The sequence below is a fragment of the Petaurus breviceps genome, unplaced genomic scaffold, assembly GCF_028583685.1.
Source record: "Petaurus breviceps papuanus isolate PSGF00001 unplaced genomic scaffold, PetGlider_PUasm1.0 227, whole genome shotgun sequence".
NCBI classification, from domain to species: domain Eukaryota; kingdom Metazoa; phylum Chordata; class Mammalia; order Diprotodontia; family Petauridae; genus Petaurus; species Petaurus breviceps.
The window spans coordinates 11,383,675-11,399,313 of NW_027185896.1; the positions used below are offsets into that span (position 1 = coordinate 11,383,675).

At 37.4% G+C, this 15,639-nt stretch overlaps 1 protein-coding gene across 2 annotated transcripts in view; it reads left to right on the forward strand.

Annotated features, from left to right (window-relative positions):
- QRICH1 (glutamine rich 1) overlaps positions 1-15,639 on the forward strand; it is an 88,676-nt gene that overhangs the window by 34,358 nt on the left and 38,679 nt on the right. For both annotated transcript variants that reach the window (XM_069095749.1, XM_069095748.1), the window contains exon 2: positions 1,652-1,981. In XM_069095749.1, coding sequence (XP_068951850.1) covers positions 1,673-1,981 — 309 coding nt within the window. In that variant the 5' untranslated portion in view covers positions 1,652-1,672. The remainder of the gene's footprint in view (positions 1-1,651; positions 1,982-15,639) is intronic.

The following is a 15,639-nucleotide window of genomic DNA, read 5'->3' on the forward strand; positions in this document are numbered from 1 at the left end:
GTCTTTCCTAAGTAAAAGGTAGTGAAGTACTGAACTAGAGTGATGGGCATATGACTATAGGGAAGGAGACAGATGGAAAACAAAAACAAGATTTGATAACTGGTTGAGTCTGTGAGGTGGAGAGTCAAAGATGATGCCAAGGTTGTAAACCTGAGTGACTGAAAGTGTGGTGGTACCTTCAATAATAATGGAAAATTTTGGAGAGAGGATGAGTTTGGAGGAAATGATTTTTTTTTTAAATAAGAATTTTTATATCACTTATTTTCCACTGTCTCTCCCCCAACCTATTTCGAGAGAACCATTATTTTTATTTTATTTATTTTTTTAAGCAATTGGGATTAAGTAACTTGCTCAAGGTTACAAGGCCAGTTATTTCTGGGTGTGATGCTAAGTATCAGAGCCTGGATTTGATCCCAGGTCATCCCGACTCTGGGGCTGGTGCTCTTACTGCGCCACTTGGCCGCCCCTGAACCATTATTTTTAATAAAGAATAAGAAGAGGGAAAGAAAAAAGTTCAACAAAACAAGCCATGTCAAACAAATCTTCTGTAGGAGCCAGTATTCCACACCTTTAGGCCCCTACCTGTTCAAAGAAGGTCAGGGGTGAGAGACTGTAGAAGTGGGGGAGCAGGGACAGTGTTGGAAGGGAGAAGTTTCTTCTATCTCGTTTTTTTTTTTGGGGGGGGATGGAGCCTAATTTAAAGAGTTTGATAATTGACCAAGTTGACTTGTCAATAAAATTTAAGTGAAAACAATACCTTTGCAACTGAAAATAACAAAAACTCCCAAGCTAACCCATAATCAGTATCTAATAAAATTAAAACTTTAGCACAACAAATATATTTTAATGGTTCACAGAATACTTGGTTTTGTTAAAATTTTTTTGATGTCACTAGAGGTATATATGACCCCAGTTTATGGGTTAACTCTTTTTTTGTTTGTTTTTTTGTTTAGTTAACTCTTGTTTTATCAAGTTAAATGCAATATTCACTTTCAGTAGGGACTAGATGAAGTGTGGATTTTTTAAACATTTGTTTCCTAGGCTTCTGGTCTCCTTTTCCCCATTTTCTTTCATTCCCCTTCAAAACAGTCATGATTACAGTGTAGTTTGTATGTAACACATCAGTTCTGATATACTTCGGTTCAAGGTATACTTTGGCTCAATTCAAGGTATACTTTGGCTCAGTTCAAGCCAAACTGAGACTGATTAACAACAATACTTTCCCTTTATTTTTAAAATTTACTTTCAATTAATTTTTTTTACTTATTTCCCAGCATTGTAAGGAAAACTAGCTAAACAGAAGCAGATACACTTCGGTTTCAGTATAGAAGTAATGTGGTTTAAGAAAAACGTGTTGGGGGCTGCGAGGTGGCGCAATGAATAGAGTACTGTCCCTGGAGTCAGGAGGACCTTGGGCAAGTCACTTAATTCCAATTGCCCTGCCCTCCCCACTACATAAAAAAAGCCAAAAAAAAAAAAGTGTAACTATATAAACAAAAAAATCTTTGCCTTAGATTCCAGGTTGTGTCCACCTGCCTTACAAAAAGTCTTTTCCATTGTAAAAATTGCTAATGGTTCTCTTATAAGAATCTTTTTAAAAAGAGAAAGAAAAAAAGTTAAACCTGCCTTCTCTTTTATTCTTTATCTTTAGGGATCCTAAAGATTTTGCAATATGAATAATTCTTTGGAAAACACCATTTCCTTTGAAGAATACATCCGAGTAAAAGCACGATCAATCCCACAACACAGAATGAAGGAGTTCCTAGACTCCTTAGCATCTAAGGGACCTGAAGCACTTCAGGAGTTCCAGCAGACGGCTACTACTACTATGGTGTACCAACAGGGTGGAAACTGCATTTACACAGATAGCACCGAAGTGGCTGGATCTTTACTTGAACTTGCCTGTCCTGTAACCACCAGTGTTCAGCAGCAGACCCAGCAAGAGCAACAGATCCAAGTCCAGCAGCCACAACAGGTTCAGGTAAAGAGGAGATACTGGCTTATTGCTAGTGATAAATTACTGTCCTGTGTTATGTAAAATTTACTTATCTCTTATAATTTGGTCATCTGCTTATGATTTTGACTTTATGACATTTTATAGAGCATTAACACTATGCTCAGAATTTAATTTATTATGCTTCCATTACATAGAATTACTAGTGTTTAGTACCATGGTTCCTGCCATTATGTGCTTTGACAAGCACAGCTACAGTGGCTTTTAACTGAAAGAATCCCATAAATCATACATGCCTACTCAGAACTAGAAGGAACTTCAGTAACATTATCTAGTTCAACTCTATGTTGGTTGGTTGGTTGTTGGTTATTGCCCTTTGTTCTCAAAGAGGACCAAAATGACATCACTGTGCTAAGGTTTCAATGTGTCTGACTGTGGCTGATCAGACCAGTACGAGCTCAGAATATTCTACCACAGGTCAGGCACAAATAGTCTGTGTGAACATTTGGGGTGGATACATTAAATCTGTGCATCCTGAGTTTCCTTTGAGCTGTTTCACTTCTGCTTTGCCAGCACCTTCTCTGTTAAAGGCACACCATGCTGAGTGGTCCTGTGCCAGTGTCTCCCAGGTCACTCAATTCCAAAGTTCTTGAAAGAGTCCTTGAGAGTGTCTTTGTATTACTTCTTCTAACCACCATGTGAACTCTTGCCCTGTGTGAGTTCTCCATAAAATGGTCTTTTTTGCCAGCATACATTTGCTCCTCATTATACCTTACTAGGAATCCATTATACAATAATTCCTGACATGTGTTCCCAGGTGATGTGTGATAGAGAAGCCTGCGTTCTTCCCCTTCCCTCCACATCCTCTTTCCACTCTCACCCCTTCCCCCCACCAGCCGGGGAAGGATTACCAACACTTGCATTTGCAGGGTTGGGACTCGAGAGTTTTGATACTGCTTTTGGTAGGGATTACATTGAAGTTATGTTGGTACAGCTTCATTCAACATGCAGATAGGACTTAGGATATTGATTTTTTTTTATGACTACAGTTGAGCAACTAAGTAGCACTGGATAGAGCGCCAGGCTTGGAGTCAGGAGGATAAGTCTTCTTGAGTTCAAATCACTATGTGGCCCTGGGTAAATCACTTAGCCATGTTGTTTTAGTTTCTTCATTTGTAAAATGAGCTGGAGAAGGAAATGTCAAACCATTCTAGTATCTTTGCTAAGAAAACCCCATAAGGTCATGAAGAGTTGGATATAACTGGACAGCAGCAACAATTGGGCCTCCCAATCATATGTCAGATAGTAATAGGTTGTGTCTTCCTAGCTCTTTTTTCTCTCATCCTTCTTCTCAGTCTGGTTCATCTTGACCAGTATTGATATAGATAGCCAGGATGTTCTCAGAAAGCTTTTAGGCACAGCACTCCTTCCCCTCCATTCCCATTCTTCTTTCTAATGATTGAGAATTCTCTAGAAAGGTAGCCCATTCCACTTTTGTGTGGCTTGAATTATTAAGAAGAAACTGGATATCCTGTAGTGTCTGGTATAATAGATTTTTTTTTTTTATTAAAGCAATCAGGGTTAAGTAACTTGCTCAAGGTTACACGGCCAGGTGTTTCTGGGTGGGTGCTAAGTGTCTGAGCCCGGGATTCGATCCCCAGGTCATCCCAACACTGGAGCCGGTGCTCTTACTCACTGTGCTACCTGGCTGCCCCGTATGATAGAATATTCTAAAATAGAACTAAGTTTTGAGCTTCAGGTTAAAAATGAAGCATGTGTAGACATACTAAGAGCTTTATAGTCTGCTTTAGTATGTTTACCTCTTAACCTTAAATACTGAACATATGTTTGAAGAAGTTATGACTCAACACTAAAATTTAGAATTTAAATATAGAAATTCTACTAATTTAGAAAGATTGGTTGATTTTTGAAGGTCTTGATTGTGTAGTTCTAAAAATTCTGTCTTCTCCATATTCTCAGGTCTTTTTACATTTACTCTTTAAAGGCCTTTTTTGTATGAGCTCTGTGGTCACCTATTTAGAAAAAAAGTGAAGTGGCTGTAGCATTATATTGAAAAAATAGAAATACACTTTTGCTGAGAAATGGAAAATATTTTCTCTTTCCTTTTCATATGAAACCCACTCTCTTCCCTAAATATGGAACTTTCTTGCCTTCCCCAGTTACTGTTCCTTTCTACTCTACCTCAGATATCTGATGCTATTTTTCCTCACTTTCCCTCCTAAGCTAGGGAAGCTGAAATACAAAGCAGGGGAATAATGGAGTTATTAATGAAGGTGAAAAGGCAGATGTTTCTAGTTGCTCCATAGTAAGGAAGGCAGTGCAATAGTTGATACCTATCTGGGGATGATTCTATTTATTTCTCCTTATAATGAAGCTCAATAAATTTTATTTGGATATAGGTATTAACTTTCCGAGAAGGGAAAAAAAACCAGAAGGAATAAAGGAGCTCATTATCTGTTCTACCCTTATATCAAGATCCAGCTTAGGGTCATTGAGGTACTTTAGAAGGTTTTGAATAGTATTTCTTGGAATGGCTCAAAAAGGAGGGAGCTGAATAAATCTGACTACTTCTTGGGTTATATATGGGATAATCAGAAACCCTAATGGCCAGTCACCCCACTTTTGTACTGTATAGAACCCAAGACCACATATGAGTGAAGCTGAGATGAGTAAGGGGTCCTCAAATGGATCTCTTAGGCCATAAATAGTTTCTTTTCTAGGTTCTTTTTTTTTTTTTTTGGACCATGGCTTTCAGGTAGTTCAATAATTTTTAAATGAGCTCTCCTAGATCTATTTTCCAGGTCAGTGGTTTTCCCAGTGAGATATTTCACATTGCCTTCTATTTTTTCATTTGTTTGGATCTGTTTAATAGTATCTTGATTTCTCATAAAGTCACTAGCTTCCATTTGCTCCAATCTAATTCTGAAGGAATGATTCTCTTCAGTGAGCTTTTGAGATTCTTTTTCCATCTGGCAAATTCGACTTTTTAAGGCATTCTTCTCCTCATTGCCTTTTTGACCCTCTTTTGCCATTTGAGTTAGTCTGTTTTTTAAGGTGTTATTTTCTTCAGTCAGGTTGTTGACTCTCATTTCATACTATGCTTGTATCATTCTCATTTCTCTTCCCAATTTTTCCTCCACTTCTCTTATTTGTTTTTCAGTATCCTTTTTAAGCTCCTCTGTGGCCTCTATGATTTCTATATTTTTATGAGCCATTTATAAATAGTGCCTTGAATTCGATTTCTGTGCTATGAAGTGAATTCCTGGTGTTCTCTAGTGACCTCTTCTGGCTAAGGGAGCAGCCTTCATCTCCTTTCTCATGAGAGCCAGAGCCTTTGGATGAGTTTCAGCTCCAGTAGAAAATGGTCTGATTCCTTTGCCTGTACAAATAAGAAAATAACCCAGAGGAAGTATTGCTGCAGAAGGAGTGGTTTGGGGATCTTGAGAAAACAAGTCCATGTCTGCACAAAAGTCTCCTGATTATTTAAGGTTTGAGTGTTTATACTTAAAGTGGCAGAAAATATTCAGGAATCATTATTTTGTAGATGTTTTTATCCAGTCTCCATTATTCTTTGCCAGCTTGGATCCTAATAGGAATCCCTCACCTTATGCTTTAAGGCATTGCTTGAAATTGATTTCCTTGAGTGGGTAAACTTAGTTCTTGTTTCATGAAGTAAAATTAGTGAGCATATATCAGAAAAAGAGAAAGACTTCCTCTGAAGAATGGTTGGTATGAACTGTTTGAGGGACCTAACACTTAAAAGAATAAATGGTAGGAAGTGTAGGTTATGTTATACCTAGTCTTTCTGTCAGAGGTTTTTGTTTGAGAGTGTGAATTTTGTGTTTTTGCAGAAATCCATTTCCTTATTTTCCTATAAACAAAGTAGCTACTATGAACCAGAAAAAGACTTGAACAAAAGGGAATGTAACATAATCTTATCCTTGAAATCAATCCTAGTTCATATTCATAGAGTACTTTGATGTTTACAGAGTGAGGTGAGTAGCATAAATAGTACTATCCTCATCTTATAGTTGAAGAAAGTGAGCCATGGAGAGGTTAGAAGACTTGTTCAGAGTCATGCAGATCTAAACACTACAACAGAGGATTATTTTGTGGACAGAAAGCAAGAAATTAATGTAGTAGAACAGCAAAACAAGGGCAGGATAAAAGTTTCCTAGAGAGCGGGATGCAGAGTTGAAAGAGTTTATCTAATTCAGTTGCTAATTTTACAGAGAGGAAGACTGAGGACACTCAGAGAGGGAAGGAGACTTGCCCAACCAAAAGGCAACAAAGTCTTGATTCACACGCATGTCTTCTGACTCTTAAATTTTATATTCTTTCTGCTACTGTAGCTGCTTTTACAAAGGCATGAGTTCATAGATACAGCACTCAAGATCCTGAGCTCTTTTGCTGCTACATCCCTTTCTCCTGTTTGTTTTTACTCTATTAGGCCTAGAACAGGAAAAGCTGATTTTTTTAGATCTCTTTTGGGAATGAGAACTTGATTCCTTCTTTTGTAGACTCTTTACTTTCAGAGGGAGCTGAGAATATCATAATATCCTGCCTAACATTAGTAATTCATTTCTTGAAAATGTGATTTTTCTTTTAAGCCAAATAATGTTATAGGGGACACTTAGCTTTATAGGCGTTGTAAAGGCTGAATGATGATTTTTCTTTATAATTTTTGTTGTTTGACCTTGAGCAAGTCACTTAACCCCAATTGCCCTGCCTTCCCCCCTCCAAAAAACAAACGAAAAATTTTTTTGTCGTTCTTCTTTAGTTGTTTTCAGTTGTGTCCAACTCTTTGTGACATCTTTTTGGGTACTTTTGGGAAAAATAATGGAGTGGTTTACCATTTCCTTCTCCAGGTCATATTACAGATAGGGAGATAAACAGGGTGCCTTGCCCAGAATCACACAGTTATTAAGTATCTGAGATTAGATTTGAACTCAGGTCTTCCTGTCTCCAGGTCTGACACTCTATACTACCTACCTGCCTTTGGTTATAATGGTATTGAGGCAAATTTAGACTTTATGTCAGAAATAACTTCCAAACAGTCACAACATAATTTCCCATAAGTGGAATGGATTGTCCTAGGAGTTAATGGGTTTCCCATTACTGAGGTGTTTAATAAGAGACTAGATGACCTCTTGTAGAGGGGAGTCCTTTTCAAGTAAGGAGAGAACTTGGTGGATGTTGAGGTAGCTTTGAACTCTGAATTCTGTGATTCTTACAACATGATGCTATCTAGGCCTGTACTAGTGTCTGGGTGACAGTGTCTTCATAATTCTGGGAATATGGCTGGTTGATCTATCTATGAACCATGTTGGAGAAAAGGTATATAGAGACAATAGAAAAATACTGTCAAATAGTTGCAATAGGTGCTTTGTTAGAATGGTCAACAGTATAGCATCATGGGTACTTTTAGCTTTAGCACTTTGTTAAAACACACGATATACTAGTTGTGCAAAAACTTAAATTCTGATACTGACACTGTAACTTTTTTTTAATATTGCCTAATTTCCCCCTCATGGAGAACCATCTCATATTTTGTTAAGCATAGTTTTTAAATAAAAAGAAGAGGGAAAAAAGCAAAACCAATTCGTATGTCAAAAAAAGTCAGGAAGGGGTGGCTAGGGGGCACAGTGAATAGAGGACCAGCCCTGGAGTTAGGAGGACCTGAGTTCAAATATGGCCTCAGACACGTAACACAAAACTAGCCTGTGACCTTGGGCAAGTCACTTAACTCCAATTGCTCTCCAAAAAGCAAAACAAAGAAAAAAAGTTTGAAAATATATACAGTATCATACCCATGGATCTTTCTACCTTTTCAAATGAGTGGGTAAAGGTGTCTTCTAATATATCTTCTTTCAGTCATGTTTTTTTCTTTGTAATTTTATAACATTCACTTAAAAATAACAATAATAATATTTTATTGGCATTTTTGTTTTTAAATTGCTTGAACTTCTCCCAGTACCACTCTCCCTCAGCCATACAGTTATAAAAAGTATTTTTGAAAAAAATATAAAAAGTAGGCCATTTTTTATAACGAAGAATTAAAAAATGAAGAAAAAGAGGAAGAAGGGGGGAAGTCAGCAAAATTGACAGATATATAGAAGAAAAATATGACATTACATTCAGTGTTCAAAACCCATAGATATCTCTCTTCCCCACCTCCCACCCCCACTTCTTTAGAGAAATCAGGAGAAATGTGATCATATCTTTTTTTTCTAAATAGTATTTTATTTTTTTCCCTCAGCTACATGTCAAGAAAATTTTTACATTCACTTTTACAAGATTTTGAGTTCCAAATTTTTCTCCCTTCTTCCCTTTCTTCTGGAAAAAAAAAATGGTAGGCAATTTGATATAGTTTATACATGTTATCATATAAAAATATTTCCATATTAGTCACAGCTGTGAAAGAAGAAACACATTAAAAGGGGAAAAAATCATGAGAAAGAATAAAGTAAGTAAAAAAAATATGCTTTAATTTGCATTTAGAGTCCATCAGTTCTTTACCTGGATATGGATAGCATTTTTCTTCATGAGCCCTTTATACTTGTCTTAGGTCATTGTGTTGCTGAGAAAAGCTGAGTCATTCATAGTTGATCATCATACAGTGTTGTTGTTTCTGTGCACAATTTTTTCCTAGTTCTGTTCGTTTCCTTTTTTTTTTCTTTTTGGAGAGGGGAAAGTAGGGCAATTGGGGTTAAGTGACTTGCCAATGTCACATGGCTAGTGTTGTGTTAAGTGTCAGAGGTCGAATTTGAACTCAGGTCTTCCTGACTCTGGGGCCAGTGCTCTATTCACTGTGCCACCTAGCCACCCTTTGTTCATTTCCTTTTGCATCAGTTTGTATAAGTCTTTCCAGATTTTTCTGAAATCTGCCTTTTCATCCTTTCTTGTTGCACAATAGTGTTCCATTACATTCATGTACCATAGCTTGTCCAGCCATTCCCCAGTTGATAGGCATCCCCTCAGTTTTCGATATTTTGCCAACACAAAAAGAGTCATTTAAATATTTTTATACATGTAGGTCCTTTTTCCTTTCTTTTGATCTCTTTGGGATACAGACCTAGTAGTGGTATTACTAGATCAGAGGGTATACACAGTTTCATAGCCCTTTGGTCATAGTTCCAGATTGTTCTCCAGAATGGTTGGATCAGTTCACAACTCCACCAAAGATGCATTAGTGTGTTTTCCCCACAACTTCTCCAGCATTTATCATTTTCCTTTTCTATCATATGAGTCAATCTGATAGGTGTGAGGTAGTACCTCAGAGTTGTTTTAATTTGCATTTCTCTAATCAGAATTTATTTAGAGCACTTCTTCATCTGAAAACTGTCAGTTCATATCCTTTGACTATTAATCAATTGAGGAATGGCTTGTGTTCTTATAAAGTTGACTCAGTTCTCTATATAGTTGAGAAATGAGGCCTTTATCACAGACACTTGCTTTAAAGATTGTTTCCCATCCTACTGATTTCCTTCTAATCTTGGTGTCATATTTTCTTTGCAACTATGGTTCTTTAATGACTTTGTAGCATTCACTTTTTTTCTTTTAAATTCATTTTTAGTTTAGCATTCACGTTTTTTTAAAAAATACATTTTTATTGATACTTTTTATATCACTAGAATTTCTCCCAGTGTCTTTCTCTCTTTGCTTCCTCAGAGAACCATACTCTATAACAAAGGGTTAGTTTTTTTCAAAGGATTATTTTTTCAGAGATAAATAAGATTTTTAAAATCCACAAAACTGATTAAGACATTAAAATCTTAAAATATATTCAATGCTCAACACTTGTGAACGTCCCACCTCTGCAAAGGAATGGGATGGGGGGGGAGTCTTCTCATGTTTTTCCTCCTCTCACTAGACTGTGAGCTCCTGCAGGGCAAGGATTATTTTTTGCCTCTTTTTGCATACCCAGCATTTAGCATAGTGCCTGACACACAGTAGGCACTGAATAAGTTCCTCCTGACATAAATTGAGTTGGGGCCAAGTATATTGTTTGTGATTTTACAACTTTCACTTTCAGTAGTTTTGTAGTTCTTTTCATTTTCATTGTTAATTATTATGCATGTTATTTTCTTGATTCTGCTTACTTTGCATCAGTTCTCTATGCTTCTCTGTATTCTTTATTTTTATAGCAGAGTAATATTCCATTACATTCGTGTAATATTCATTTCCTCTTTGTTTAGCCATGTACTTTGTTTCCAGTTCTTTGCTAACACAAAAAAGTGCTGCATATAGGGATTTTTAAAAAATAATACACTTTCTACCTTTGCTGCTTCTTCCCTCAGTGAGAAAGGAAAAGAAGCAAAACTTTTGTAATAAATATGTATAGTCAAACAAAAGCTAATCCTGCCATTGATCATGTCCAAAAATATATATATACACATTAAGTCTGTTATCTCTCATGGGAGGTGAGTAGCATGTTTCAGATCTTTGGAATTGGTCATTGTGTTGATCGGAATTCTTAAGTCTGTCAAAGCTTTTGTCTTCACAATAATGTTGTTATATAAATTATTTTCTTGATTCTGGTCACTTTGCATATAAGTTCATACAAGTCTTCCCATGCTTTTTCTGAAGCCATCCATATAAGGAGTCTGTGTCAGAATGAACATTTTAGCCACTTTACATAATTCCAAACTGTTTTCCAAAATGGTTGTATCGATGCACAACTCCACCAAAAATGTACCAGTGTATCTATCCCACAATCCATACAATATTGACTACTTTCATCTTTTGTTTTCTTTGCCAATTGTCTTGGTGGGAGGTGAAATCGGGTTTGTTCTTGTCTGCATTTTTCATATTAAGAGTGATTTGGAGCATTCTTTTATATAGTTAATCGTTTGCCATTCTTTTGCATACTGTTAATATCCTTTGACCACTTATCTATTGGAATGGCTTTTGAACCTACTATTGGCAAGTTTTTTAGAATTGTGTGTGTCCACAAAAAAACTCATCTGAGGAATTTGTTATAAAAATTTTTTTAAATTAAGGCACATGGGGGCAGCTAGATGGCACAGTGAATAGAGCACTGGCTGTGGAGTCAGGAGGGCCTGAGTTCAAATCCAGCCTCAGACACTTAACACAAAAACTAGTTTGTGACCTTGGGCAAGTCACTTAACCCCAATTGCCCTCCAAAAAGCAAGTAAATAAATAAAATTAAGGCATATGAGAGGAAGCATCTTCATTTAGTGATTTTTATTGCTTTCCCTGGTACTTATTAAGTTAAGTTCCTAAGCATAAAATATCTATTAGAATTGAGGCACAATCCTTTAAAAACTATTCTGTTAACCTTCATAGCAGAAAGTACTCTAACTTCTATTCCCTTGGTTGACCACTTTAAGGATATGAATCATTATATTGCACCTGAATTTGCTTATCTCTGTAGTGAGGTTCAGAATTTTCCCTTTCCAAATTGAGAATTTATCTTAGTAATTTTACTGATTAGTTTTTACTTTTTCAATGCTTACATCTATTTTACTATTGACTCTGAATCTCTTGATAAATCACTCTTAGAATGAGTCAGTGAAACTGAAGCCTGTGAACGAGGATTTAAATATATATATATATAGCTGGCTGGTAAGGAAGGAACTCAAGAAAATGATTAATTAATTTTTTTTGAATGAAAATTATCATTTTATTTAATGTCTTAAGTAGAGAATAAAACTTGTTTTGAATGTAAATTAATCTGCATCACATTTTCTTTTAAAGTATACATGAATTTACAGAAGAAAAGGCTGGGTTTGGAAACTAAATTGTCATCTTTGCCAAACACATCAAACTTTCCCAGAGTTGGTGAATCTACAAATTTGAGAGACTTTTGCTGCACACTACACTTAAGACCAGACTGTTAGCACATTGTTCTTTTTTTCTTTTTTTTTAAAATGCTTTATTAACTTCTGATTTACATCGTTCGTTTCCGCCAGATTTTGAGTTACAAATTTTCTCCCTGTTTTTCCCCCACCCATCTCCCCAAAACAGCAGTCCCACAGGATATCCCCACCTCCAATCTGCTCTCTCCCATATTTTCTCCCATACCCGTTTCAACTTTTCCAGTGGATCTCTATGCCTCAGTGCCTGTATATCTTTTTTTTTCTTAATAACATGTAAGATGGTATTAATAATAGTATATATATATATATATATATATATTTCAATATTTGATTTTAAAGCTTTCAATTCCAGATTCATTCCCTTCCTTCCTTGTCACCCACCCTTACTGGGAAGATAAGCAGTTCAGTATAGGTTGTACATGTGTGGCTAATGCAAAACAATAACATAGTAGATGTATTGTAAAAGACTGACTATATTTCCCTCCCTCCTATCCCACCTCCCACTTGTTCTATTCTCTACTTTGATCCTGTCCCTTTTCAAAAGTGGGTGCTTTCAACTTCCCTCCCCCCCAGCCTGCCCTCCCTTCCATCATCTCCCCTCACATCCCCTTCCCCCCCTATTCTCCTGGAGGTTGAGATCCCCTATTTAGTGTGTATTTCCCTCCCTCCTCAAGCCAGATTCAATAGGAATAAGGTTGACCCATTCCCTTTTGCCTTCCTATTCTTGCCCTCCATTGTAACCATTTTCCCTTGCCTCTTCTGTATGAGATAGTTGCCCCACTCTGTCTCTCCCCATCTCCTCTCATTATATTCCTCTCACCTCTTAATTTCACCTTTTAAGTATCATCCCTTCCTGTTAAATTGGTCCCGTGCCCTCTATCTATGTATACCTGTAAACGTATATACACACATTCACATATGTATTCATATGCCCGCATACCCTCATATAAAGACATATATATATGTATATATATATATATATTTCTAATCCCTTCAACTACTGAGAAAAATTTCATAAGATACAATTATTGTTTTTCCATGTAGGAATGTTAATAGTTCAACTTTGGCCAGGTGGCTCAGCAAGCAAGAGCACTGGCCCCAGTGCCGAGATGACCTGGATCAAATCCGGGCCCAGACACCCAGCACCACACCCAGAAACAACAACTGGCTGTGTAACCCTGAGCAAGCCACTCAACCCCGATTGCTTTAAAAAAAAAAATAGTTCAACTTTGATAAGTTCCTTGTGATTTCTTTTCCCTGTTTACCTTCTCATGCTTCTCTTGCTTCTTGTATGCGAATGTCAAATTTTCTATTCAACTCTGGTTTTTTCAGCAAGAATGCTTGAAAGTCCTGTATTCCACTGAATGACCATATTTTCCCCTGAAACATGATACTCAGTTGTGCTAAGTAGGTGACTCTTGGTTTTAATCCCAGCTCCCTTGACCTCCGGAATATCACATTCCAGGTCCTTCAATCCCTCTGTGTAGAAGCTGCCAGATCCTGGGTTATCCTGATTGTGTTTCCACAATATTCAAATTGTTTCTTCCTGGCTGCTTGTAATATTCTCTCCTTAATCTGGGAATTCTGGAACCTGGCTATAATATTCCTAGGAGTTTTCTTTTTGGGATCTTTTTCAGGAGGTGATCGGTGGATTCTTTCAACCTCTATTTTGCCCTCTGGTTCTAAAACATCAGGGCAGTTTTCTTTGAGAACTTATGCTGTCCAGGCTCTTACTTTGGTCATGGCTCTCAGGCAGTCCAATAATTTTTAAATTATCTCTCCTGGATCTATTTTCCAGGTCAGTGGTTTTTCCCATGAGATATTTCACATTGCCTTCTATTCTTTCATTTGTTTGGATCTGTTTAACAGCATCGTGATTTCTCATAAAGTCATTAGCTTCCATTTGCTCCAATCTAATTCTGAAGCAGTGATTCTCCTCAGTGAGCTTTTGAGATTCTTTTTCCATCTGGCAAATTCGACTTTTTAAGGCATTCTTCTCCTCATTGCCTTTTTGAGCCTCCTTTGCCATTTGAGTCAGTCTGTTTTTTAAAGTATTATTTTCTTCAGTCAGGCTGTTGACTCTCATTTCATAATTTTCTTGCATTGTTCTCATTTCTCTTCCCAATTTTTCCTCCACTTCTTTTATCTGCTTCTTAAGGTCCTCTATGGCCTGTAACCAGCTTGTATTTTCCTTTGAAGCTTTTGGTGCAGGAGTTCTGACTTCACTGATTTCCTCCTGTTCCATGCCTTGTTCCTTCTTATCCCCAAAATAGGAGTGTAATGTTGGAATCTTCTGTCTGCTTTGTTTCCTTTGCCTGCTCATTTTGCCACTCAATGATTTGACTTTTGGGCTTTTTGCCACAGTAGGACTCTGCCACCAGACAGGGGAGTTTTCGTCCCAAACGCTGGGTTTTTCTCAGCTGCCGGAGGTATTAGATGGGTGCCCTCTCTGAGGTCTCCACACGCTCTGGCAAGCTGGACACACACCCCAGGACCTCCACCCTAGACTGCAATCCAGATCCAAGCAGGTTAAAGCAAGAGCGATTACCCTCAGACTGGTGCTTGGTCCCCCTACACTCTGCAGGCCAGGAGCTGAAGCCGCCACGTGGCGCTGGCAGGCTGTGCCGGTGTCTCAGCGGTTTCTCACTGGGGGTAAAAGCCACGCACTCCCACTTCCTGGGTCCCAAAGTCCAGACTGCACTGGCCTCTCACCTTGTCCTTCACATCTATGTATTGATAAATCTGGAAACGGCCACAGCTGCTGCTGATCTGGAGTCCCTCTGGCTGGCGGCTGGTCAGACCCGCCCTGGAGCTAAAGCCTCCGATTCCTGCCTGCCTGCCGGGCTGTCCTCAGCGGGAGGTTAGCTTCTCTGTGTCATTTTGTGGGTTCTGCAGCTCCAAAGTTTGTTTAGAGTCCCCTTTTTACATGGATTGGGGAGGGTGGAAGCCGGAGCCGCGGGAGGGTCATGCTTCTACTCCGCCATCTTGGCTCCGCCCAGTTAATAATTGTTTTTAACTCTAATAATTTTTGCCAGTAGTTGCCTTTCACATTCTCTACATGCTTTTATTTCCCTGGTATAAATATAAATAATTATAAATTTTAATTATAAATTACAATTTATAAATGGTAAAAATATAAAAAATTTTCTAGGTTGTCTTCTGTTATCAGATACATGGACTCCTAAAAAGCTCTTTTATCCTCCCCAAATCCTACCTGTCCCTTTGGCTAGTTCTTTCTTTTTTGAAGGGTCAAGCTTCCTTAGCCATCTTTTTTATGTAGGCTGTTGGAGTTTGCATCATCTGTTTTCCAAGCAAAGTTTATTGCATAAAGTAGAGAGGTATAACATTTTCAGAATCTGATGACCAGAATGCAATGATGTAGCTTAAAGATGTGTTTTTTTTAACTTCCCTTTTAATGAATAATTATTATAAATTGTTACTCTAAGCAAATTTTACCCTTTTCATGAATAATTATTATAAATTGTTACTCTAAGCAAATTCACAGTATAGTTTCTGCAGTGTTTTCTGGTACAGTATTATGAGGCGTTTGGTCCCCCATTTGGTAATTGAAAATTTTTTACCTTTGTTATGTAGAAAAAACTTTTTTTCTCCTTTACTTATTCAATGATGATGTTGATAGCTAATGTTTATATAGCACCTACTGTATGAAAGGCAATGTGTTGAACACTTTACAACTATTATCTTATTTGATCCTCAAAGCAGCCCTGAGAAGTTAGTGCTGTTTTTATCTTTCCCATTTTACAGATGAGGAAACTGAGGAAAACGGAGGTTAAATGACTTATCCAGGTTCATACAACAAGT